This window comes from Artemia franciscana, chromosome 8 (assembly GCF_032884065.1).
Source record: "Artemia franciscana chromosome 8, ASM3288406v1, whole genome shotgun sequence".
NCBI lineage: Eukaryota > Metazoa > Arthropoda > Branchiopoda > Anostraca > Artemiidae > Artemia > Artemia franciscana.
Genome location: NC_088870.1, coordinates 10,718,340 through 10,742,872, shown reverse-complemented (window position 1 = coordinate 10,742,872; position 24,533 = coordinate 10,718,340). Strand labels below are relative to the sequence as shown.

The 24,533-nt window shown below is 34.7% G+C and overlaps 1 protein-coding gene across 2 annotated transcripts in view; it reads left to right on the top strand.

The window, feature by feature from the left end:
• The first annotated feature begins 598 nt into the window (after nucleotides 1-598).
• Nucleotides 599-24,533, top strand: part of LOC136029969 (histidine protein methyltransferase 1 homolog) — an 86,854-nt gene continuing 62,919 nt past the window's right edge. For both annotated transcript variants that reach the window (XM_065708533.1, XM_065708534.1), the window contains exon 1: nucleotides 599-733. In XM_065708533.1, the coding sequence (XP_065564605.1) occupies nucleotides 700-733 (34 nt within the window). In that variant the 5' untranslated portion in view covers nucleotides 599-699. The remainder of the gene's footprint in view (nucleotides 734-24,533) is intronic.

Sequence of the window (24,533 nt, the reverse complement as noted above, 5' to 3'; positions counted from 1 at the left end):
ATGTCATTTAAAGGTATGCTTACTCGAGAGTAGTTTCTTAGGACCTATACTTTTCATTACCTACATAGATGACGTGGAGATAACCTTGCAAGTCTTTTGTATCATTTTGTAGATGACACCCTGACAAACGAAGCCGTCACAAAGCCTGAAGATCCACCACAATCCTCCTACCCTTAAAGATAGTCCTTTCGAAAATTATAGTTCGTCCACCAAACTACTTGGCCAATGTCAATACAACAATAAAAAAGGAGCTAACTGATCTACCGACCAAAAATTTCACACATAACCCAATCTCCCCCAAAATTCATCTCTATTAATGAAGCTATGAAGAGGGTCAAAGATTTCGTCGTTTCTCCATAAATCCCTCTCGGAAAACCCACTTGTATAAAAAAAAGATGGGATCAGCTTTGTAAAAACTGAATTTTCGAGTCAACTTACAATATTTTAATTTTACAAGTCAACTTAAAAATTCTAACAGAGAAATAATTAAATACCACTTACAAATCAATTTTAATTAAAGTATAGCTTAAAAATAATTTTTGGAACCAGCTAAAGCAGTGTAAAAGTGTATTAGCGGATTTCTTAAATATCATTTTGATTTGGAATGGAAAGGAATTAGCAGAATTTATACTTGCTTATCTTTTAAATTTAAAACACGTGATTTTTTGACATTCCTAGCAAATCTGGTCAGTAAAAAACATGTTCTTCTCGTTTTTAGAGGAAAATCAAAACAGTAAGAACTCAAACATAATTTTTTGCCTTGAAAGATCTGTCAAAGAAATGTCAAGTAATTAAAGGAATGTTCCTGGGATTAATGAGGATGGTTTTCATTGTTTGTCAATGACAGAAATCGGTTGCAATAGGCTAGCATATATTCAAGACAGGGTCTACGTTAAAAAATTTACTGTATCAGGTTAGGCTCATGAAGTCCCTAGAAAAAAAATGCCCATTGGCATCTGGGTAAATTTATAGCAAACAGTATTACTGGCTTTTGTATAGAGTGAATATACCACTCAATGCCTTTTTTATGCTATTTACAAATATAATAATCACTTCTGCTGGAAAATTCAGATTTAAACACTTTTTGACCTCTTAAAAATGACCTAAATATGGGGTATAAAAAAGGCTAAGAAAATTGGTCTCAAACCTTAAATACCTTATAACATTGATCTCAAACATACTGTTTCATTATAAATAATTTTTTTTAATGTTATATAATCCACAAGCATTGATTTTCCAATATTAGTTTTGATAAATTAATTTTTCCAATGTTATGATGTTTTCTTCTTCCTTGACATCAGATTTTAAATAAAAACATGCATTTTTGGCCGAAAATATGAAAGCTGGCTATTATGAATGCCAGTTATACTGTTTGCTATATATTTAACTATATAAAATACAGCAATGGTTAGTTTACGTATTTAATATATGCTATGCTTTACCCCCCCCCCATTTGTTTCTAAACTATTACATATTTGCAATTTCAAATATTCTATTATTTTGTAAAAAATGACTGAAAATGCATGCTTTAATTGACATTTCAGCAACAAGGAAGAAGAAAACACCATAACATTGATAAAATTTATTTATCCAATTTAATCATGGAAAATCAGTACTTGTGGATAATATAACATTAAAAAAATAGATTTATAATGAAACAATAAGTTGAAGTCCAATGTTATAAAGTTTGAGAGCAATGTTTTAAGCTTTTTATACCCCATATTTATGTCATTTTTAAGAGGTCAAAAAGTGCTTAAATCTGAATTTGCTGTAGAAGTGATTATTATATTTGTAAAGAGCACAAAAAAAGCCATCAAGTGGTATATTCATTTTATATTAAAGCCAGTAATACTGTTTGCTATAATTTTACCAGCATCTGTTCTGAATAATTTAAGCCTTAAAAATCAGTGAAGTTTTGTTTAGAGCTTGGGCAGCAAGGCTGCTGTTCAACTAGGTCTATTAAAAAGTCCACTATACTTATAACTCTCTTAAGCTTTTAAAGTATCTTAAGCTTCCCTATGCCTGATCTGTCAGTAAGTGAAGTAATGGTTTTCAATAGCTTTGAGAAGCTTGATGTAAATAAGTCAAAGGGACCAGACAGTGTTCATCCACGTCTTCTTAGGGAGTTTCAAAAAGCTCTCAGCTACCCCCTGTGCATGCTGTTCCAATTATCTCTTCAAAATGGGGAACTACTGCATGATTGGAAAACATCTTATATAACCCCAATCCATAAAAAGGGATGAAGAGACTCAGCAGAAAATTACCATCCTATAAGCATCACCTCTGCAGTTGTTAAGGTGCTTGAGAGATTTGTTAAGAAAGCTCTAATTGAACATCTTGAGGTCAATAATATCCTTTCCACATCACAACATGGATTCAGATCTGATAGATCTGTGGACACTAACCTTATCCAAACATATGAATTAGTGACTACACTGCTTGATGAGGGTTTTCCTGTCGACATGATTCTTCTTGATCTGTCCAAAGCATTTGACAAAGTTTGTCATGAATTCCTCATAATCAAATTGAGGGCTGCAGGTGTTAATGATGGTGTTGTACAGTGGATTATGGGCTTCCTTTCTGAAAGATCACAGAGTGTCAGAGTTTTTGATTTGCAAGGAACTCCTTATTTCTCTTCTCCCACAACTGTATTAAGTAGCGTGCCCCAGGGCCCTATTCTTGGACCAACACTTTTCAACTTTATGTTAATGAACTACCCACCCTTCTTTCAAATCTTATTACCCTTTACACTGATGACTCAAAACTAGTTGGAAAAGCGGTTACTCCCTCTGACCAGCAATCAATTCAAACAGATCTTGATAGTCTAGAAAGATGGGCTAACCTGTGGCTTCTGACTTTCAATGTTGGCAAATGCCATGTATCCATTTTGATCCATTTTGGCAAAAATAACAAGCATCATAAGTATTTCCTTCAAGACAACTTCCTTTCTGCTGTTTCCGATGAAAGAGATCTTGGGGTTATTGTAGATCACCAATTAAAGTTTAGCAGCCATGCTAAGTCTGTTTCATCTTCTGCAAATAAAACCCTTGGTATCATAAAAAGAACCATCTCCAGCCGATACCCTAGAGTTCATATGAAGTTATATAAGGCGCTTGTACGTCCACGCCTGGAGGTTGGAATGTCATTGGCAGCCCCTTTCTTCAAAAAAGATAGGAAGTTGCTTGAGGATGTCCAGTGTCATGCCACTAAGATGATTACCAACATGAATAAACTTCCATATGAAGAAAGACTACGTCGTTTGAAGATGCCAACGCTGACATACCGACGGAAAAGGGGTGACATTATTTTAACCAAAAAAATCCTCTCTAAAAATACCCTTCATGGTCTCTTTGCACAGCCCTTGCATTCTGGTACTAGAGGACATTCTTTGAAGCTCTCCATGCAGCGTTCCACAAGTAGACATAGAAGCCACTTCTTCAGCCAAAGAATCATCAATATGTGGAACCAGCTCTCTGAAGAAACAGTTTCTGCTACTTCAACTGACATGTTGAAGTCCCACCTTGATAGGGAATGTTTCTGCCAGGAATTCCTTTACAATTGGGAAGCTGCAGAGTCCTCCACAAGAGTCTAATCTAACAGCCACAATCTACACCAAACGAATTCTTTTTTCTCATGGAGCATCACAAGGATGGATAATCCTTATATTGCTCCAAGCTGTGATTTAAGGTAATTTAAGGTAAGCATTTTGTTATTACAGTCTTTAGCTTACAAAGGAGGGATAGCTAGAATTGGTTAATCTATGGAATGCTAATCTAGGCCTGTAAAATAGAAATCAAATTGAAAAAATAAACTATAAGACTCCATTTAGTGATTTGTTAACATTCTATAGCCTATCAGGCTCTCTTCAGAAGGAAACATGTTAATAAAATAAGAACAGCCTAAAATCATTTCAAATAGTATTTTTTATCCCTACCCATTATGTAATGCATTATGAGATAAAAAAACAAACAAGAAAGAAAACATTATTAAGGTTATATGTGACCATCATGGTGATAGGGTACATTGTCAGAAAAACAAATACCATATGTTATTTAATAAGGATTCAGTATAAAATAAGTATAAATAATATAAAATGAGGAACCTAATTGTACTATCCTTCTTTGATTAAGATGTTTCCTTTGCAGATGCCTTAACCTAGAATGTTACCAGGGCTCTTTCCAAATATGCAAATAGAAATTTTGCATGCAGTTTGGTGCTACAGTGAGTTAAGAGTAGTACTAGTAGGTATTCTGAAGGAAACACTACAATAGCAAAAGACTAATACTGTTTGGCTGTCCAATCCACAGTCCTTAAAGATATAATAGTAGCTATTACAATAATTTTGCCACTTCCCCTCTAATGATGCCATATATCACCCAAGATGACAATCTAGTCTAGTTTGGCGGCTCTATGGAAGGAAACCTCTTAATAAAATAAAAATAGTATTATCAGATTCCTTATTTTATGCTTTTTCCAAATATCATATTTGTGTTTTTTGACAATGCACCCTTCCACCCTGATGGTTTCATGTATAGACCTAAGTGTGGTCATTGAATCATTGAACAGGTGGGGTTGGGCCCATGCCAAAAAGAACACATTTTGATGCCCTAACTTTTAACTCTCTATGAGCCTTCTGGTAAACATAGAAAGAGGTAGGGGAGGGGGGAGTTGGAATTATTAAAAATATGTTTGTATATAACCTAATATATTACATTCCCATTCTTAGGCCTACTAGCACAGAGGTGGAAAAGGCAAGGCAGACCAACATTAGCCCTGCCAGGAAATTTCTTTAGGGGTGGCAAATGCTACTAGGAACTTTATTTTCAGCAATTTTAAATGGTAGTATTTCCCTTTTTCTATTTATATGAAATATTTCAATGTATTTAAATATATGTATATCATCTATTTATTGGTAAAAAAAATCCTATCCTGTAGAGGCTGTGATGGCTTCAGCCATGCAGAAGATCAAAAGTCACACAGAACTTGCAACTATGATCAATAATACTGCTCTTTGTCCACCCAAAATCCTGCATTAGAAATATTAATAAGGACTTGTTGAATAAAATACTGTTCATTGCTAATTCTTGAAGTAGACTATATTCAAATTTTGTCCAAAATTTAAATTGACTTCCAACATTTTAACTCTTAAGCAGATAAACTGAAAAAGCAGTGTGGTGCTAATGAATTTACAGTTATTGATATTACATTTTAACAGCAATAAACTAGTAGTTCAAGGGCCTAGTACCCCATATTATATCTTAATTAGGCCTTGGAATGATTTGTAAAATGATCGGAAATTAGATTTAAAAAACTAGTTTTATTAACTGAAAGTAGAGAGCAGCTTACTTTCAGTAAGCTGCATAGTTCAGTATTAAACTATCCAATCAATGTTGACAAAAAATAGCTATTCTCTGTATCATAGCTGTTTTGCAAGTTTTATATGAACTTATTTTACAATCTTTCTCAATCACTCAATGAATAGGTTGCTTGTATAGTGCTACCATTTGAAACTTGTCCGACTGATTTTTAGCAAGAAACTAAACATTTCATTTAGCTGTCAAGCACTGAGGGTGCAATTAGTGTTTTTCCCAATATTTCTATTTACCTGCAAGCTGTGGAAGCAGGCACTTTTGTTATGTCCAGTTCAGGTATTATAAACTTTGGTCAGGTAAAATAAAGAGAGTGATACCTTTTGAGCATGGTAACTATAAACTGCAAAGTTCATTGTTATGGCACTGATGAACTTAAGGTTATGACATCAGAAAATATTTGGCCTTACACACAAAAGCATGCCAATGCCATGAAGGATGGGAGGAAAAATGTACAGAAGGTGATCAATTTATGTGCAGATGATACAGACAGACTGCCTAATCTGTCTGCTTCAGTCTCATCAGTGTAGAGTGAATTAAGTAGCCTCTATGGTAGGAGTGGGAATGAAATCAAGAAAAAGATATAGGACAAGTTTTCACAAATCAAGAGTGTATCTCCTGCACAGTTTAAAGATCATTTCTTGGAAACTATTACTCAGTCTATGTACTAAGCTGTTGATTTGCAGTTCCAGTTGTGGTTTAATGTGATCAAGAAAGGTCTGAATGATTTGAAATCAAAAGTAATCAAGGATAGTCTGTGTATCCTGTAATCCAGGGTAGAGGTAAATTGTTAAAGCTTGAATCTAAACTGGATGGCATGAATCAAAGTGCTCTTCTAGATAATGCTATTATTTCTGGTATTGACACTTCTGCTTGTAATTTAGCTAACCTTGGAGAAAAAGATATTGATTGCTTAAACACTCTAATGGGCCTTTATTTTGACACATTTGTTATTAAGAATGCTAGATGTCTTGGAGCTCTTGATCAAACTAAAGCTCCAATTGAACTTGCCCTTGCTTCTTTAGCTTTGCTGGTTAAGATTTTCCAAAATTCTACAAACCCAAAAGGCTCTCAGATTTTTGTTAATGAAGCGCTCACAAAACAAAGACAAGATTTTTTTTAGACTAGCATGCAGTAAATTTGAAGCAAAAAATGTGTGGACACTTAGAGGTGTTATATATGTGAGAAATGGTTCAAATATTATACCCTGTAAGACAATTGCTGATGTTGCCAAAATTTGCAGTTTGGAGACCCCACTATAAAACAATTTGTCATAACAAACTGTAGTAAAGAGTGACCTGGCTGAATAGTAACCAAATCTTTAAAAAACAGAATAATTTTGATACCAATAGTTACATTAAAAGAATTTAATTTTAATGCTGATTTTAAATATATAATTTTCATCATGTTTAGTCTTACCCAACAAAAGTTACAAGTTTGAGAAAATTTGCCATATTTTAGAAAATAGGAGGAAACACCCCCTAAAAATTATAGAATCTTAACAAAAATCACACCATCAGAATCAGCATATTCAACAACTCTACTGTAGAAGTTTCAAGCTCCTATCTACAAAAATGTGGAATTTCATATTTTTGGCCAGAAGACATCATGGATGTTTGTTTATTTGTTTGTTTTTTTTTGCTTTTTTTCCAGGGGTGATTATATTAGAATGTCGCAAGAGGGCTCGTTTTAACGGAAATTGAAAGTTCTAGTGCTCTTTTTAAGTGACCAAAAAACTTGGAGGGCTCCTTGGCCCCCTTCCATGCTCACTTTTTTCCCAAAGTCACTGGATCAGAATTTTGAGATATCCATTTTGTTCAGCATAGTCAAAAAACCTAATAAATATGTCTTTGGGGATGATTTAATCCCCCTAAGGCCCCGTGGGAGGGGGTGCAAGTTACAAACTTTGACCATTGTCAAACAGTTCATGGCAACAAACTGTAGTAAGGAGCAACCCAGCTCAATAGTAACCAAAACTCTAAAAAACGGAATTTTGATATCAATAGCTACATAAAAAGAATTGCATTTTAGTGCTGATTTTAAATATACAAGATTTATCAAGTTTAGTTTTACCTATCAAAAGTTATGAGCCTGAGAAAATTTGCCTTATTTTAGAAAATAGGGGAAAACACCCCCTAAAAATTATAGAATCTTAACAAAAATAACACCATCAGAATCAGCATATTCAACAACTCTACTGTAGAAGTTTCAAGCTCCAATCTACAGAAATGTGAAATTTTGTATTTTTTGCAAGAAGTCAGATCATGGGTGTGTGTTTATTTGTTTGTTTGTTTTTTTCACAGGGGTGATTGTATCGACCCAGTTGTCCTAGAATTTCACAAGAGGGCTGGGGGGAGGGGGTTACTTGGGAGGATCTTTCTATGGAGGAATTTATCACGAGGGAAGAGAATTTCCATGAAGGGGGCTCAGGACTTTCTAGCATTATTAAAAAAAAACAATGAGAAAATAATTTTTTTTTTTTAGCTGGAGGTAATGAGCAGCATTAAAACTTAAAACGAACCTAAAACATTACATATTTAAGGGGGTCTGTCTCCTTCACAATACCTTGCTCTTTACGCTAAAGTATTTTTATTAATTTCAACTATTTATTCTATGGCCTTTATGATTCATGGGTCATTCTTAAAGATTTGGGACAAAATTCAAGCTTTTGTGTAAAGAGCAAGATATTGACGAGGGGGTGAACCCCCTCATATACATAACAAAATACAAAAATATAGAAGTTCATTACGTAAGTTAATTCGTTAGGTACATATGTTTATTACTAACAAAAACTTTCATAAAAAAAAAACAAAAAAAAATCTAGTTGCATTTTTAAGTAGCAAAAAATTGGAGGGCAACTAAGCCTCTTCCCCACCCCTTTTTTTTATCAGAATCGTCCGATCAAAACGATGAGAAAGCCATTTAGCAAAAACAAAATATACAAATTTCGTTATGATTTTTCATTTGCAGTGAGCCTAAATCAAAACATGCATTAATTCAAAAATGTTCAGAAATTAAATTAAAAAAAAAAAGTTTTTTTTAACTGCAAGTAAGGAGCAACATTAAAACTTAAACGAAAAGAAATTATTCTGTATATTAAAGGGTATGTCCCCTCCTCAACACCTTGCTCTTTACGCTAAAGTTTTTTAGTGATAGTTACATATTCATAATCTGTGTCTGATATGGACTGTTTCTAAGGGGTTCTAGATTCAAAGCTGAAATTAGATACAATTTTAAACACCACAATTGGAAGTGACAGGGACCTACCATATATAAAAGACTTGCGGGGATGTGATTTTTCTACAAACAATCACCAGCTACCCAGTGCTCTTTGCCAGTGTGAACTTCCTCTAAGTATATTAAACTTAAATGCTTGAGGTCTACAAAGTGTTCACAATTAACTCAGGGTCTTACTAGCTTTGAGTCCATGTAATGTTGCTGTTTGTGAAACCTTTTTATCGGATAATGCTCCGTTTCCTTGCTGGATATCCACAATATGAAGTGTTTCTTTTTTCTACAATAGGAAAGTCGGTGTAAATAGTGGCTTAGCAATTTATGTTTGAAATAGTTAGTCTTCTATTGTGATGAGTAATATGTCTGTTTGGGAAGAAGGTTTATGCAATAGTTTATTCCTTGAGGTTACTCTGTTGGGATGCTTACAGTTTATTTTATGTTCTTTTTACAGACCTTCATCTAGCAATCCAGGAAGATTTTTTGATGTTTTTGAACAAGTTCTTGCTAAGCTAGCAGAACATAAAAATCAGTTTTTATGTTGGTCGATTTCAATTTTGACCTTGGATGCCAATGTTAACAGAGAATTTCTTTAAAATATGCTTTTCAGGTTTTCTACCTAACATTACTCTGCCTACTAGAGTTACAACAACCATTGCTGTGCTGTTGGACAATACATTGTTTCTGCCCATTCATTCAGAGCAGCAACACTGTCTGTGATATTGTCTGATATCACACTTCCACTATCACACTATCTGATATCACACTTCCTCTGACCACTTCCTAGGTAGTGCTGTTTTGGATGTTGCCCAAAATTCTCCTGATCTACACAATCCTTCAGGAAAGAACAAAGATAGATAGCTGGAAGTGATTGATTTTCAGTCTTTACATAAGCTCATTGATAATCAAGATTGGTGTTCTGTTTTTGGATCAGATAACGTAAATGAGGCATTATAGTGTTTTGTTAGTCAAATGTCCCTATTAACAAACCAGGTCACTTAGTCTGGAGTTTTGTATAAGAGTTATTTACTGGAATTTGATCCATGGATTTCTGATGGGATTCTTTTGTCAGTAGGAGTTAAAAATCAAAAGTATAAAAAAATATTTATCAGTGGAAACAGAGGATTTATTTCAAGATTGTTGTTCTAAAAAACATAAATTGAATTCTGCTATAAGGTTTGCTAAACGTAAACATTATAAAGTTAATATTGATCAATATAAATCTGACACAAGAAAGACATGGAACCTTATTAATCAAAAGATTTGACCAAACCATATTCAAGCATTAATGTTGATTGTCTTGAAGTTAATGGGGATAATATTTCAGACCATAAAATAATTATGAATTCTTTTGGTGATTATTTTAGTTCTGTAGAAGCTATGCTGGTATCTGCATGGGTTTTCTAGTATATTTTCTATAAATCAGATCCATCTGATTTCTATATTTCGTATTTGCCATGAATTTGCTTTTGATCAATTTCCTTCAAGATTTTCTATAATTTTGAGATTTAGTAGTTGTGGAGAATTTTTTTGATTTTTCACATCATAAGACACTATTTGAAGAAACCGCGATAATGACTCACTATTTAATGACTATATAAAAGACTATAATATGATTTACATACAAACGAAAATCAGAACACACGAGTGAAAATCAGAAGTGAGAAAATGACAGTTTCAATTAAAATATACAGATTAAACACACAAATGAAGAAAATACAACTACAAAACTTCAGTTAAAAGTCGAACGTCTTGGTTTGGCAGTCTCAAAGCACATCATGACGGGGTGATCGAAACAGTCATCGTCCATCGTTTTACGTAAACGTGTCATGACCAGTTTCATTTCCTGAAACTTCTTTTGACGATGGCCAAACTTGGTGGTGCTGTGACAATCCTCTGGCAAACTGATCCTAGAGTCGAGAACATCGATTCAACTGCATAGACTTTATGGAATAGGGCCTCAAAGATGGTGCGATCAATGACTTTATAGCTTTCGATCTCAGTCCTGGCCAATATATCTAACATGAATTCCGCAGGATCTAGGTTTTTCTTTGGAAACATCTTCACAACTTTGGAAAGGCTTTCATAGCTGATATCCATTTTGCCCAGTAGACATTGGTATGCTGGCTCAAGAAAAGAGGAGTTATCATGAATTGCATCATTCAAGCCTTCACTATGGCTCTGAGGACACCACAGGGTTTCTCAGCATAGAAGAATTTTCAGTCATCCAGTAGTTTGGCTCCAGGATTAGAAATTAGCTCTGAACATTGAGCAGATGGATGCCTAGGATGCTGTTTAAGTTGGAACTTGTTTTTGGCTAGTGAGCCACCTCTTTTCCACTGCTGTTTTTGTGTTTGCAATCACTAAATCAAGCTGCTCAGTCTGAAGCTTTTCTGCAAGAAACTTTGGGTTAAACAGGACTTGGCATATCAGCATAAGCATCAGAATAAAACCAAACCATATAATTTGTCAATGCAGAAGTTGGGCTCAAAGCTGGTCCAAAATATTGTCAAACTCTCTGACTTGTAGGTAGGTAGGTTTTTAGGTAGATAGGTAGGTTTTATTTTTATCCACAATATAAACATAAATAAAAATGACAACACTAATAAATTTTTGCAGCAAAAAGAAAGTCCTAAGGACCTGTGCTGCAAATTCAGATTAGATAAGATAATATTTATTTTCAAAAGACTATCACAAGCTCTATAGAGCCGAATTCGCTTTATATGTCAGTAAAAGCTAAGAAAAAAAAATTCAAAACAGTACATTAAGTCAAACACAATTAAATTACAAAAACATTGCAGTAAATCAAAAAAATAAAACCGGCAATAGAGGAAAAGGGGAATTTGGCAAGTACATAATCACGAATTATTATTAAGATTATGATTTATATCTTATAAATAAATATCGAAACATAACATCTCATAATTATCCACCTAGCCTATCTTATATATAAAAAACAACAACAACTATGAACCATGGATCGAATTTAGTGTACTTGTCTTCCTTGTTCGGCTCATTGGTGTTCCTGGACACCCTGTCGAATACCAGACTTATTGCTTGCATAGTCATAGCTTTATATAAGCACCTCTCTGCTTATGCTTTTCTTTTCTAAGACTTCTAGAACTTTTTTGGCAGTAATGTACGACCAATTTGATTTATTTGGTGCTTATGTGGCAAATGGGTTGCAAAAAACTTGTTCGGTACTCTATTTAGGCTCGTTATTTTTGTGAAAAATGGCATTGATCCACTTATGATAGTCTTTGTTAAATATATTCTTGCACCCCAACACTTAATTTTGCTTGATTCGTTCTATAATTCGACGCATCTAGTTCCTCTCATTAATCTATTCTTTTCATCTGAGATCGATTATCAAACTCACGTAATTTGCCAAGTTTGAAACTGACATGTGAGTTCCTTGAATGGGCGTCACTCTTTTTACCGCCCACAGCTTATTATCTACTAACCACCTAATCTGTTATACAACGTGACTGCGACCTTGCCGCCTTACAAGTAACTATTACTAGTCGCTCTCCCGCTCCCTACCCCATATGTGATGGCCCTGCTTCTGCTAGATTCGCAAACGAAAACATTCGAGCAAATTTATCAAACCTACTGAACTAATTTTGACCTCTGTTGAATAATAATTAACCTAGAACATACAGAAATTTTTAAAAATAAATAGGCTTTCATTTTGTTAGATTTAAATCAGCCAAACAGCCAACTGTCCCCTGTTTTGTTGTCTTGTTGTATTGCAATATAATGTTGAAGATATTCCACTTTTCAGATAGACAACTTAATTTATTTTGCTCTGTCGTTTTGTTGCCTTATTGCATGGTGATAATTATCATATCGTACATTATTAAGATCTGTTTTTTGTTGTTGTTGTTGCTTTGTTTGCTTTTTCAGTTTTCTTTATAACTTTTTCATAAGACAAGCTTTTCAAAGAAAAGTAAAGAACTTCATTAAGCAAAGAATGAGCAAAAATAAAGTCAAATAATATTCCAAGCGTAAAACTACCACAAATCACTATCAATAAACAAATGAAACTCAAAACGAACAGAAATTACAATAAATAGCCAAGTCAAACTCAAACGAGCAAAAATTAACATGAGTAGGGCTGATAACCCCTATGCCTTCTCAAGACAAGAACACAATTTGCACTGTACTGAAAACAAAATACGTTTGAAATGTTTTCACCTTTCTTGCTTTCATAAAGGAAAAATTGTCAAAACCTTAACGATGAAATGTCAGTATATGACAGTTTAAAGAACAATCATCAGTAGTTTTTATTTTCAGTAAAGCTCAAAGCTGCTGGCTTCAGGGGCTTTTCCTGGCTCATCATTTAATTTAGTTTAGCTCATTTTGTTCTTTTTTGTTTCTGTTAATGAAGGACTCCGGATGTGAAGCAGTTACATTTGGAATTTTATTATTATTGGGATTAGGAAAAAGTCTTTTTTCTTATTTTTCCACTATCTTATATTATTCCTTTTTTTCTAATTTTTGTTTCATTTTAATTATAAGCAAGGTCTATCAAAGATAAAACTTGAAATTTCTAGTTGAAGAATTCTTCTTTTTTAGGAGACACTGAGTCATTGACCATGAGACTTAAATTGGTTGGAACAGAAATAAAGTTGAGGAAATAGTGTGGTGCAGGTCATATTAGATGTGCTTGACATTTTTTGATAGGTGTTTGAGATGGAATTTTAGGGGAAATTAAAATGGTTGATATTGAAATGAATGTAAAGGTTGAATATGAAGGATATGAATGAAGAAAACGGATTTGGGAAACTGAATAAGCTCATTGAATGTGATAATGGTATTGGAACTAGGGTTATGTCTATTCTTCGAAGTGCCACTATTATTAACGTATAATAAAACTATGTCAAGTAAAAATGGACATAAGTTGAATTCAAAGGCTAAGTTTTTCAAAGAACAATAAAGAGCAGCATTAAAAGTTAGAAAAAAACAAAACAAACAGAATATTACTTCATTTAAAAAAACAAATTTGAAGTAAATAGACATTACTATGAATAAACAGAGGATATCTAAACCATCAGAATTGGCCAAAAATAAAAATGGGGCTGACACCCCCCTAAAACCCAATTAAAGCTTGAATCCCGTTTTTGTTTTAGGGTAGACAATTGCTCTCTGTATAAAGTTCCTTTGACATCATCAGTTTTATGCCCAAAGGTCATATCTGACATTAACAAATTTCTGAATAATTGCCAAAAACCGTTTGTATAAATACATTCAGAGGAAGAATCCTCTGAATGTAGGCAATATGTCTTCAAACACACTTTGATCGTCCTGATCTACATTATCCTGCTGATCCTCCCTTTAAGAACAGCTTAGCAATTTTTGGCAATTACCTCAAACATGTTTACATGTTTGACTCAAACATTGTCCTTTTAGAGTACCAGCAATATCATGTTAATAAGAAGTAGTAAATCCATTTAGATGGAACTTTGAGAAATCAACTCAAATATTTATTCCTGAAAACCTGTGGAAGTTTTCATTCAGCTGGCTCAGTTTGTTACTGTTAAAGATATGTTGTCTGGAAACTCACTGTAAATTGGAGATTTTCCCCTGTTCACCTCCATAAATATTTATTCCCCTTTAAAAGGATGCCTTCAACATTGCAGGCATATTATACCATAAACACTGTAAAATATCTATATTATACATATATATACATTTTCCCCTGGAAGGGGACTGTGACCATATTTACGTTTTTAGGGATAAGCAGGCTTGATCCCCCCCAGCAGAAATATATATATATATATATATATATATATATATATATATATATATATATATATATATATATATATATATACTAGCTGTTGGGGTGGCGCTTCGCGCCACCCCAACACCTAGTTTGTGGGGCGCTTCGCGCCCCCCAAGCCCCCCCGCGCGCGTAAGTTGCTACGTGCCATATTAGTTACGCGCCATTGTAGTTGTATCCCTGTGTCCCACCTGTGAATAGATATATATATATATATATATATATATATATATATATATATATATATATATATATATATATATATATATATATATATATATATATATATATATATATATCTATATATATATATATATATATATATATATATATATATATATATATATATATATATCTATATATATATATAAATAAGTTGTCTGTCGGGTGACGTCATGTTTGTCTGTCGACTGACGTCATGTTTTCAACTGACGAAATTACAGACCGGGACATCGGGACACAAATGACGACCGGGACACCGGCACATAGGGAATATAAATGACGACACTCAAAGAGAAAGCGACCGGGACAAAAGGAATGTTCGATTAGCAATCACCATCAACAAAGCACCGGGACACAAATGACGACCGGGACACTGGGAGTATAAATGACGACCAGGACATAAGTAAAAAAAAACTAAAAAACTAAAAAAAAGGTAAAAACTACAAAAAAATAAAAAGAAAAAAAAAAACTAAAAACTAATAAAAAAACTAAAGAAGCTAAAAAACTAAAAAAACTAAAAAAGAAAAAAAATAAAAAAGGAAAAAAATGAAAAATAAAGGAGAAAAACAAAACTAAAAAAACGAATGTATATACAGACCGGGACACCGGGATACAAATGACGACCGGGACACAGGGAATATAAATGACGACCGGGACACAGGGACACAACTACAACGGGGACGCCGGGGGGCACAGGGGGATATAACTGACGACCGGGACACCGTCGTCATGTTCACCGTCGTCATGGACACCGTCGTCAATGTTGTATATTCGCAAGTTTTGCAAGCGCCCCTCCCAAGCCCCCCCGCGCGCGTAAGTCGTTACGCGCATTATTAGTTACCTGCCATTGTAGTTGTGTCCCTGTGTCCCACCTGTGAATATAGATAGATTTATATATGTGTTTCAAACTACGTAAAACTTGCGAATATACAACATTCTTGGCTTTCCCATTGTCTGTGCATATACAAAGCCTTATGTACTAATAATGACGTCATATGCAAACGCTCTTTTTACAAACAACAAACATGCATACACACAACTCGTTTTTATATAGATAGATAGATAGATAGATACAATACAAATTAACTGTGTAAAACTTGCGAATATACAACATTCTTCGCTGTCAAATTGTCGCTACATATAAATAGATTGTCAGGTTTACCGACCCTCGAACATGCAACGTACAATTGTCCATGGGAAAAACAATCAGTATTAAGATCTATACCACATTTTTCTAATGATTGACCTTGAGCTTTGTTAATGGTGATTGCAAATGCTAATCGAATTGGGAATTGCAATCTTTTAAATTGAAAAGGCAGATCCGTTGGAATCATGGGAATGCGAGGAATAAGAACAGCCTCACCCTCAAAAGGCCCTGTCAAGATTGTGGCCTCTATTAGGTTTTCCATTGTTTTTTACGGCAAGTCGCGTGCCATTGCAAAGCTTTGGTGGGTTGATATTTCTTAAAAGTATTATTGGTACGCCTATTTTTAGTTGTAGCACGTGTGGTGGAAACCCTGAAAGATCTATGGAATTTAAAAATTCAGATGGATAATTAACCGCTTCATCTGGTTCCAAAACTGTGTCGACTGACTTGTAAAGGACTGCCTGGTCTCGAATCTTGGTCAAAACAATATTGTTGATTTCGTGGACGTATATATTTTTGGGTGCGAGAATCGCTCTTTCACTTAGCCATTTATTATTTTTATAATTTTTTAGAATATTCGGAAATACTTTTTCAATCAATTCATTTTTGGACGTCACTAAATTACAGAAATCAGCAGGTAGTTGTATACGTCCTGATATTGAGTCTACTGGGAGCTTTCCGTTTCCAATTGCCAGCAATTGATCTGAAAATGTTTGACCAGAGTCATCGTTTTGCAATCGGACACGCATATTTGTAGTTAATTTTAATATCTTTACGTGTGCCCATAAATTAGAATTTTTCAGGCAAGCATTCATTTCGTCTGCAGGAGTTGATCTAGGTATTATAGGTAATGTTTGCCTGAAATCTCCCGCAAGCAATATTAATGAGCTGCCAAAGGGTTTCGACTTGCCTCTCAAATCTTTCAAGCATTGATCCAGAGCCTCGAGCGATTTTTTGTGTGCCATTGTGCACTCATCCCAAATAATAAGTTTGCATTGCTGCAATACTTTACCCATCCCAGATAATTTGGAAATATTGCACGTGGGAGTTTCTGTAGAATGCAAATTCAGAGGCAATTTCAAAGCGGAATGAGCAGTTCTTCCACCAGGCAGCAATGTTGCGGCTATTCCGGACGACGCAATTGCCAACGCTATATCATTTTTTGATCGAATTGATGCCAGAATCAGTTTTATCACAAACGTTTTACCAGTACCTCCTGGCGCATCCAAAAAGAAAATTTCTCCAACGTTGTTATCGACACAATGCATTATCGTATCATAAATGTCTTTTTGTTCCGACGTTAACTTGGAAATGTTATTTTGTACATACGACAATAGATCACTCGTACTGTAACTTTGTTCACGATCCAATTCTACACATGTCGAAACAGCAGCGATACGGTTAGGTGAAGGCATTCCCAAATCCTGAAGAGGTTTGTTTGCCATACGTACGCACAAATCTTCTATAATAACTAATGTGTAGTTATAAATTTCTGATGTAAAATCAAAATTCATATCTGACGTCTCTAACTGTTTTCGATGGAGTATATCTTCGGACATTTTTGACTTATATTTTCCCCATAACTCTGTAGGAGCTGATGGAGAGCAAGTTGTTAAAATGATGCCAAACAATGCACGAATTTGACTTGGGGTTGACGTTTCGCACGCGTCATTGATGCAGTTATCCCAGTGTTGGTCATTCTCCAATAAATTCAGAGCTTGGCATGCACTACGGTAAGTGTCATGTATAGTACCGTTTACAGATCTCAAATACTCAAAAGATGTCGGACCGGGTACATTCACCAAAAGCAGGCGCAGAAAGAAGCATTCATGTTGATTGGGGTGAACAGTGTAGAGTCTTCCTATCGTGGTATCTTTGAAGATGGTAGGTTGGCCGTCGACTGACTTACCCTGTTTTCGACGTTCAAATACTTTATTTTTAGTATTCCACGTTTAATACGAAGGCGCTTCAGTATACAGCAGTTTTTTTGCAAAAGAATCATTTTTGCAAAGCGAAAAAAAAGCTGTTAATGTTGTATCCGGTGGATTCAGGGCTCTTTGTTGCACGTTGGTTTCCGTGAAATAAATACGTTGACCATTCTGTAAATGTACCGCTAAGTGAACAACAGCTGGACTACGTTCATGTATCGGAAATGAAAGAATTCGCCAAATAGCTTCATTACTGCTTATGTATCTTCCAGCCTGATATTGTACGATTTCGTCGAAATCTTGGATTTCGGGCTGCAAGCCAAAAACTGCCATGTCACTGCCTTTGTTGACGTATTTACATATGTATTTGATTGCCTTTACGAAGTTACAGTATTCAACGTTTATGTGTGCATTAAATGTTTTTGATAATAATGGGGAATATGGAACAACCCACTGGTTATCTACTTCGATGGTGGTACCGTAACGCTTCTTTATTATTGCTGTTTTACCGCCATCATCATTAGATCTTCTTCTATATTGTGGGTAACCATCATTGCCAGTAATTGTCTTTGATACTAAAAGTCGAGGATATTGCTTTGTGCACCTTCCTTTGGCCATGCATGGTGAATTTTCGTTCAGTGCACCGCAAGGTCCATGTATCATATTTTTTACAATAATATCATGTAACCCCTTATCGACATTTTTATCAGGTATTTCAGCGGAAATCACATCATCAATTTCGTTCGAAGTAATTTTTTTATGTAGCCAGATTAGTATATGTGCGTGTGGCAAACCTCGTTTTTGTCATTCCACTGAGTACATCCAGCATCGCACTGACCCAAACACTTCAAGTTTTACTATGTAGTTTATCAGTGATTTCAACTTTTGCCGGTAAGACACGGGCCGTAATGTCATGCCTATGAACCGCCGATTGGCCTTGAAGTAAAAGCTGCAGTATCTCGTCCCAAGATTGATTACATGTAAATGTAATAAATAAATCTGGACGACCATAGAGACGAACATACGCAATAGCATCTTGAGTATATTCATGCATATGACGGAGACTGCCAGCATATGACGAAGGTAAAATTGTTAATCTTCCAACGTTTCTGGTATTACCGTCATTTATAACTGCATCTCGCAAATGAATGTATTGTTCAGAGCGGAGCTTGGTCTGATTCAGGCGGATATATAGCAAACGTTCTGATTCAATTTTAGCATACACATCAACGACAAATTGGTGAAACAATTCACGGCATTTTAAAATATAATTTTCTTCATCCTGCCGAATCATTAGTCTATAGGAATAATAATGCATTGCACTGCATTTCTTATTCATTTCTTTGTTAGTGGCTGGATTCATCAATTTAATATTAAAGTGATAGCCGTCGGCTCCATCCTAAAAAATGATAGGATATTGTAGGGCATCGTAGCATCGATGAGTTTCAGCAATTCTTAACAACTGAGCGTTTCGCTTATGAAGAATAATATCTCGAGGTAAAAACTGATCACCGACCATAACGATTGCCACTTCGTCGATAGTTGGAGCATTGTATCTACGCACATGTTGGCCAGGAGGCGTTTTGTCAGCGGAAATAACAATTTTATGCGTATCAGTAGGCATCAAATCGATGGCTGTTTTGAACAGACGCACTAAATTATTATTTTCGTGGAAAAGATGTTGCAATTGGGAAACGATTGTCCTTTCAACGTTGGGAGAAATTTCGCAACGTGCATTCAATTCAGAATTTCTATCACTGATGAAGTACAATTGTAAAAATTTATGATTCTCGCCTGAGAATGGTAGAAAGGGACCCTGCTCTAAGATAAATTTGCCCTTTTACTTTGAAAGTAGACATAAATTGATCTGGATTTTCGATTTGGGCTCCAAACGACGTCATTTGGAAACATGAGTTGTATTTTCTGATTTGTGACAAAAAACGCTTACATTCTGACGTAGTTCCAGTAAGGAAAGTCTTCAATGGCTCTGGTGGTGCAGCCAATAGAGGAAGTTTAACTTTTCCTAAGCGCAACACATTCCCATTGTTTCACCATTGAATTTCATGGCCTTGCAATAGGGACAAATTTTAGACATTGTCCCGATTTGAACACATCTACTCAAGCTATAATCATCGACTGGGCTGTACCTGAATGCCAGGCGATAACTTTCAGGTTGCTCTGATTCCTCGGCACGCTTTCTTTTCTTACTTTCTCTATCAGCAGCAAGCCTGATTTCTTGCTGTTCTTGTGATTCCTCGGCACGCTTTCTTTTCTTACTTTCTCTATCAGCAGCAAGCCTGATTTCTTGCTGTTTTTGTGATTCCTCGGCACGCCTTCTTTTTTCACTTTCTCTTTTAGCAGCAAGTCTGCTTTCGCGTTGCTCTGGTAGTTCCTCGGCACGCTTTCTGTTCTTTCTTTCTCTATCAGCCTCAAGCCTGTTTCCTTGCTGTTCTTTTGATTCCTCGGCACGCTTTCTTTTCTGACTTTCTCTATCAGCAGCAAGTTTTTTGGCATAGACTCTTTGACCATCTTCATCGGCTTTTGCCATTGTAAGTTCACCAGTCATTTTAAACTTAAACATTAATAGATTTCTACGTGAACATCTATGTCTTAAATATCTTTAATGACGTCACCGTCATAGCAAAAATGACGACAACTAACTTCACGACGTCAGTCGACACAGAAACATGACGTCACCTGACAGATCCACAGACAGACAACTTATTTTTATATATATACTAGCTGTTGGGGTGGCGCTTCGCGCCACCCCAACACCTAGTTGGTGGGGGCGCTTCGCGCCCCCCCCAAGCCCCCCCGCGCGCGTAAGTCGTTACGCGCCATAATAGTTACGCGCCATTGTAGTTGTGTCCCTATGTCCCACCTGTGAATATAGATATATATATATATATGGTTTTAACTACGTAAAACTTGCGAATATACAACATTCTTTGCTGTCCCATTGTCTTTGCATATAAATAGATTGTCAGGTTATCCCCCTGTTTCCCCCGGTGTCCCCGTTGTAGTTGTGTCCCTGTGTCCCGGTCGTCATTTATATTCCCTGTGTCCCGGGTCCCGGTCATCATTTGTATCCCGGTGTCCCGGTCTGTATATACATTCGTTTTTTAGTTTTGTTTTTCTCCTTTATTTTTTTCCTTTTTTTTTCTTTTTTAGCTTATTTAGATTTTTAGATTTTTTAGTTTTTTTTATTAGTTTTTAGTTTTTATTTCTTTTTAGTTTTTTTGTCCCGGTCGTCATTTATATCCCCCTGTTTCCCCCGGTGTCCCCGTTGTAGTTGTGTCCCTGTGTCCCGGTCGTTATTTATATTCCCTGTGTCCCGGTCGTCATTTGTATCCCAGTGTACCGGTCTGTATATACATTCGTTTTTTAGTTTTGTTTTTCTCCTTTATTTTTTTCCTTTTTTTTTCTTTTTTAGTTTATTTAGATTTTTAGATTTTTTAGTTTTTTATTAGTTTTTAGTTTTTTTTTCATTTTAGTTTTTTTGTAGTTTTTACCTTCTTTTTAGTTTTGTTAATTTTTTTTTTTACTTGTGTCCTGGTCGTCATTTATACTCCCTGTGTCCCGGTGCTTTGTTGATTGCTAATCGAACATTCCTTTTGTCCTGGTCGCTTTCTCTTTGAGTGTCGTCATTTATTTTTTTCTTTTTTAGTTCTTTTAGTTTTTACCTTTTTTAGTTTTTTTTTAGTTTTTAGTTTTTTTAGTTTTTTACCTTTTTTTAGTTTTTTTAGTTTTTTAGCTTTTTTATTTTTTTTATTAGTTTTTAGTTTTTTTGTAGTTTTTGCCTTTTTTTTAGTTTTTTTAGTTTTTTAGCTTTTTTATTAGTTTTTAGTTTTTTTTGTAGTTTTTGCCTTTTTTTAGTTTTTTTAGTTTTTTAGCTTTTTTATTTTTTTTATTAGTTTCCTTTTTTTTTCTTTTTTAGTTTATTTAGATTTTTAGATTTTTTAGTTTTTTATTAGTTTTTAGTTTTTTTTTCTTTTTAGTTTTTTTGTAGTTTTTACCTTCTTTTTAGTTTTGTTAATTTTTTTTTTTACTTGTGTCCTGGTCGTCATTTATACTCCCTGTGTCCCGGTGCTTTGTTGATTGCTAATCGAACATTCCTTTTGTCCTGGTCGCTTTCTCTTTGAGTGTCGTCATTTATTTTTTTCTTTTTTAGTTCTTTTAGTTTTTACCTTTTTTAGTTTTTTTTTAGTTTTTAGTTTTTTTTAGTTTTTTACCTTTTTTTAGTTTTTTTAGTTTTTTAGCTTTTTTATTTTTTTTATTAGTTTTTAGTTTTTTTGTAGTTTTTGCCTTTTTTTTAGTTTTTTTAGTTTTTTAGCTTTTTTATTAGTTTTTAGTTTTTTTTGTAGTTTTTGCCTTTTTTTAGTTTTTTTAGTTTTTTAGCTTTTTTATTTTTTTTATTAGTTTTTAGTTTTTTTTGTAGTTTTTGCCTTTTTTTAGTTTTTTCAGTTTTGACGTCACCTGATCCAGTTTTTTCAGGTGACGTCACCTGATCCACGATCCACAGATCCACAGACAACTTATTTTTATATATATAGATAGTTTTTTTTTTTTTACTTATGTCCTGGTCGTCATTTATACTCCCTGTGTCCCGGTGCTTTGTTGATTGCTAATCGAACATTCCTTTTGTCCTGGTCGCTTTCTCTTTGAGTGTCGTCATTTATTAGTTTTTTCCTTTTTTTTTTTAGTTTTTTATTGGTTTTTACCTTTATTTTAGCTTATTTTTCAGTTTTTTCCTTTTTTTTAGTTTTTTTTTATTTTTTATTTTTTTTAGTTTTTTACCTTTTTTTAGTTTTTTTAGTTTTTTTAGTTTTTTAGCTTTTTTACTTTTTTTATTAGTTTTTAGTTTTTTTTTGTAGTTTTTGCCTTTTTTTAGTTTTTTCAGTTTTTTTTTTAGTTTTTTATTGGTTTTTACCTTTATAGTTTTTTTAGTTTTTTAGCTTTTTTATTTTTTTTATTAGTTTTTAGTTTTTTTTGTAGTTTTTGCCTTTTTTTAGTTTTTTCAGTTTTGACGTCACCTAATCCAGTTTTTTCAGGTGACGTCACCTGACACATCCATCCATCCACAGACAGACAACTTATTTTTATATATATAGATAGATAGATACTAGCTGTTGGGGTGGCGCTTCGCGCCACCCCAACACCTAGTTGGTGGGGCGCTTCGCGCCCCCCAAGCCCCTCCGCGCGCGTAAGTCGTTACGCGCCATATTAGTTACGTGCCATTGTAGTTGTGTCCCTGTGTCCCACCTGTGAATATAGATAGATTTATATATGTGTTTCAAACTACGTAAAAATTGCGAATATACAACATTCTTGGCTTTCCCACTACTGGGAGCTTTCCGTTTCCAATTGCCAGCAATTGATCTGAAAATGTTTGACCAGAGTCATCGTTTTGCAGTCGGACACGCATATTTGTAGTTAATTTTAATATTTTTACGTGTGCCCATAAATTAGAATTTTTCAGGCAAGCATTCATTTCGTCTGCAGGAGTTAAACTACGTAAAAATTGCGAATATACAACATTCTTGACTTTCCCATTGTCTGTGCATATACAAAGCCGTATGTACCAATAATGACGTCATATGCAAACGCTCTTTTTACAAGCAAACAAACATGCATACACACAACTCGTTTTTATATAGATAGATAGATGGATAGATACAATACAAATTAACTGCGTAAAACTTGCGAATATACAACATTCTTCGCTGTCCAATTGTCGCTGCATATAAATAGATTGTCAGGTTTACCGACCCTCGAACATGCAACGTACAATTGTCCATGGGAAAAACAATCAGTATTAAGATCTATACCACATTTTTCTAATGATTGACCTTGAGCTTTGTTAATGGTGATTGCAAATGCTAATCGAATTGGGAATTGCAATCTTTTAAATTGAAAAGGCAGATCCGTTGGAATCATGGGAATGCGAGGAATAAGAACAGCCTCACCCTCAAAAGGCCCTGTCAAGATTGTGGCCTCTATTAGGTTTTCCATTGTTTTTTTTTACGGCAAGTCGCGTGCCATTGCAAAGCTTTGGTGGGTTGATATTTCTTAAAAGTATTATTGGTACGCCTATTTTTTAGTTGTAGCACATGTGGTGGAAGCCCTGAAAGACCTATGGAATTTAAAAATTCAGATGGATAATTAACCGCTTCATTTGGTTCCAAAACTGTGTCGACTGACTTGTAAAGGACTGCCTGGTCTAGAATCTTGGTCAAAACAATATTGTTGATTTCGTGGATGTCTATATTTTTTGGGTGCGAGAATCGCTCTTTCACTTAGCCATTTATTATTTTTATAATTTTTTAGAATATTCGGAAATACTTTTTCAATCAATTCATTTTTTTGGACGTCACTAAATTACAGAAATCAGCAGGTAGTTGTATACGTCCTGAAATTGAGTCTACTGGGAGCTTTCCGTTTCCAATTGCCAGCAATTGATCTGAAAATGTTTGACCAGAGTCATCGTTTTGCAATCGGACACGCATATTTGTAGTTAATTTTAATATTTTTACGTGTGCCCATAAATTAGAATTTTTCAGGCAAGCATTCATTTCGTCTGCAGGAGTTGATCTAGGTATTATAGGTAATGTTTGCCTGAAATCTCCCGCAAGCAATATTAATGTGCTGCCAAAGGGTTTCGACTTGCCTCTCAAATCTTTCAAGCATTGATCCAGAGCCTCGAGCGATTTTTTGTGTGCCATTGTGCACTCATCCCAAATAATAAGTTTGCATTGCTGCAATACTTTACCCATCCCAGATGATTTGGAAATATTGCACGTGGGAGTTTCTGTAGAATGAAAATTGAGAGGCAATTTCAAAGCGGAATGAGC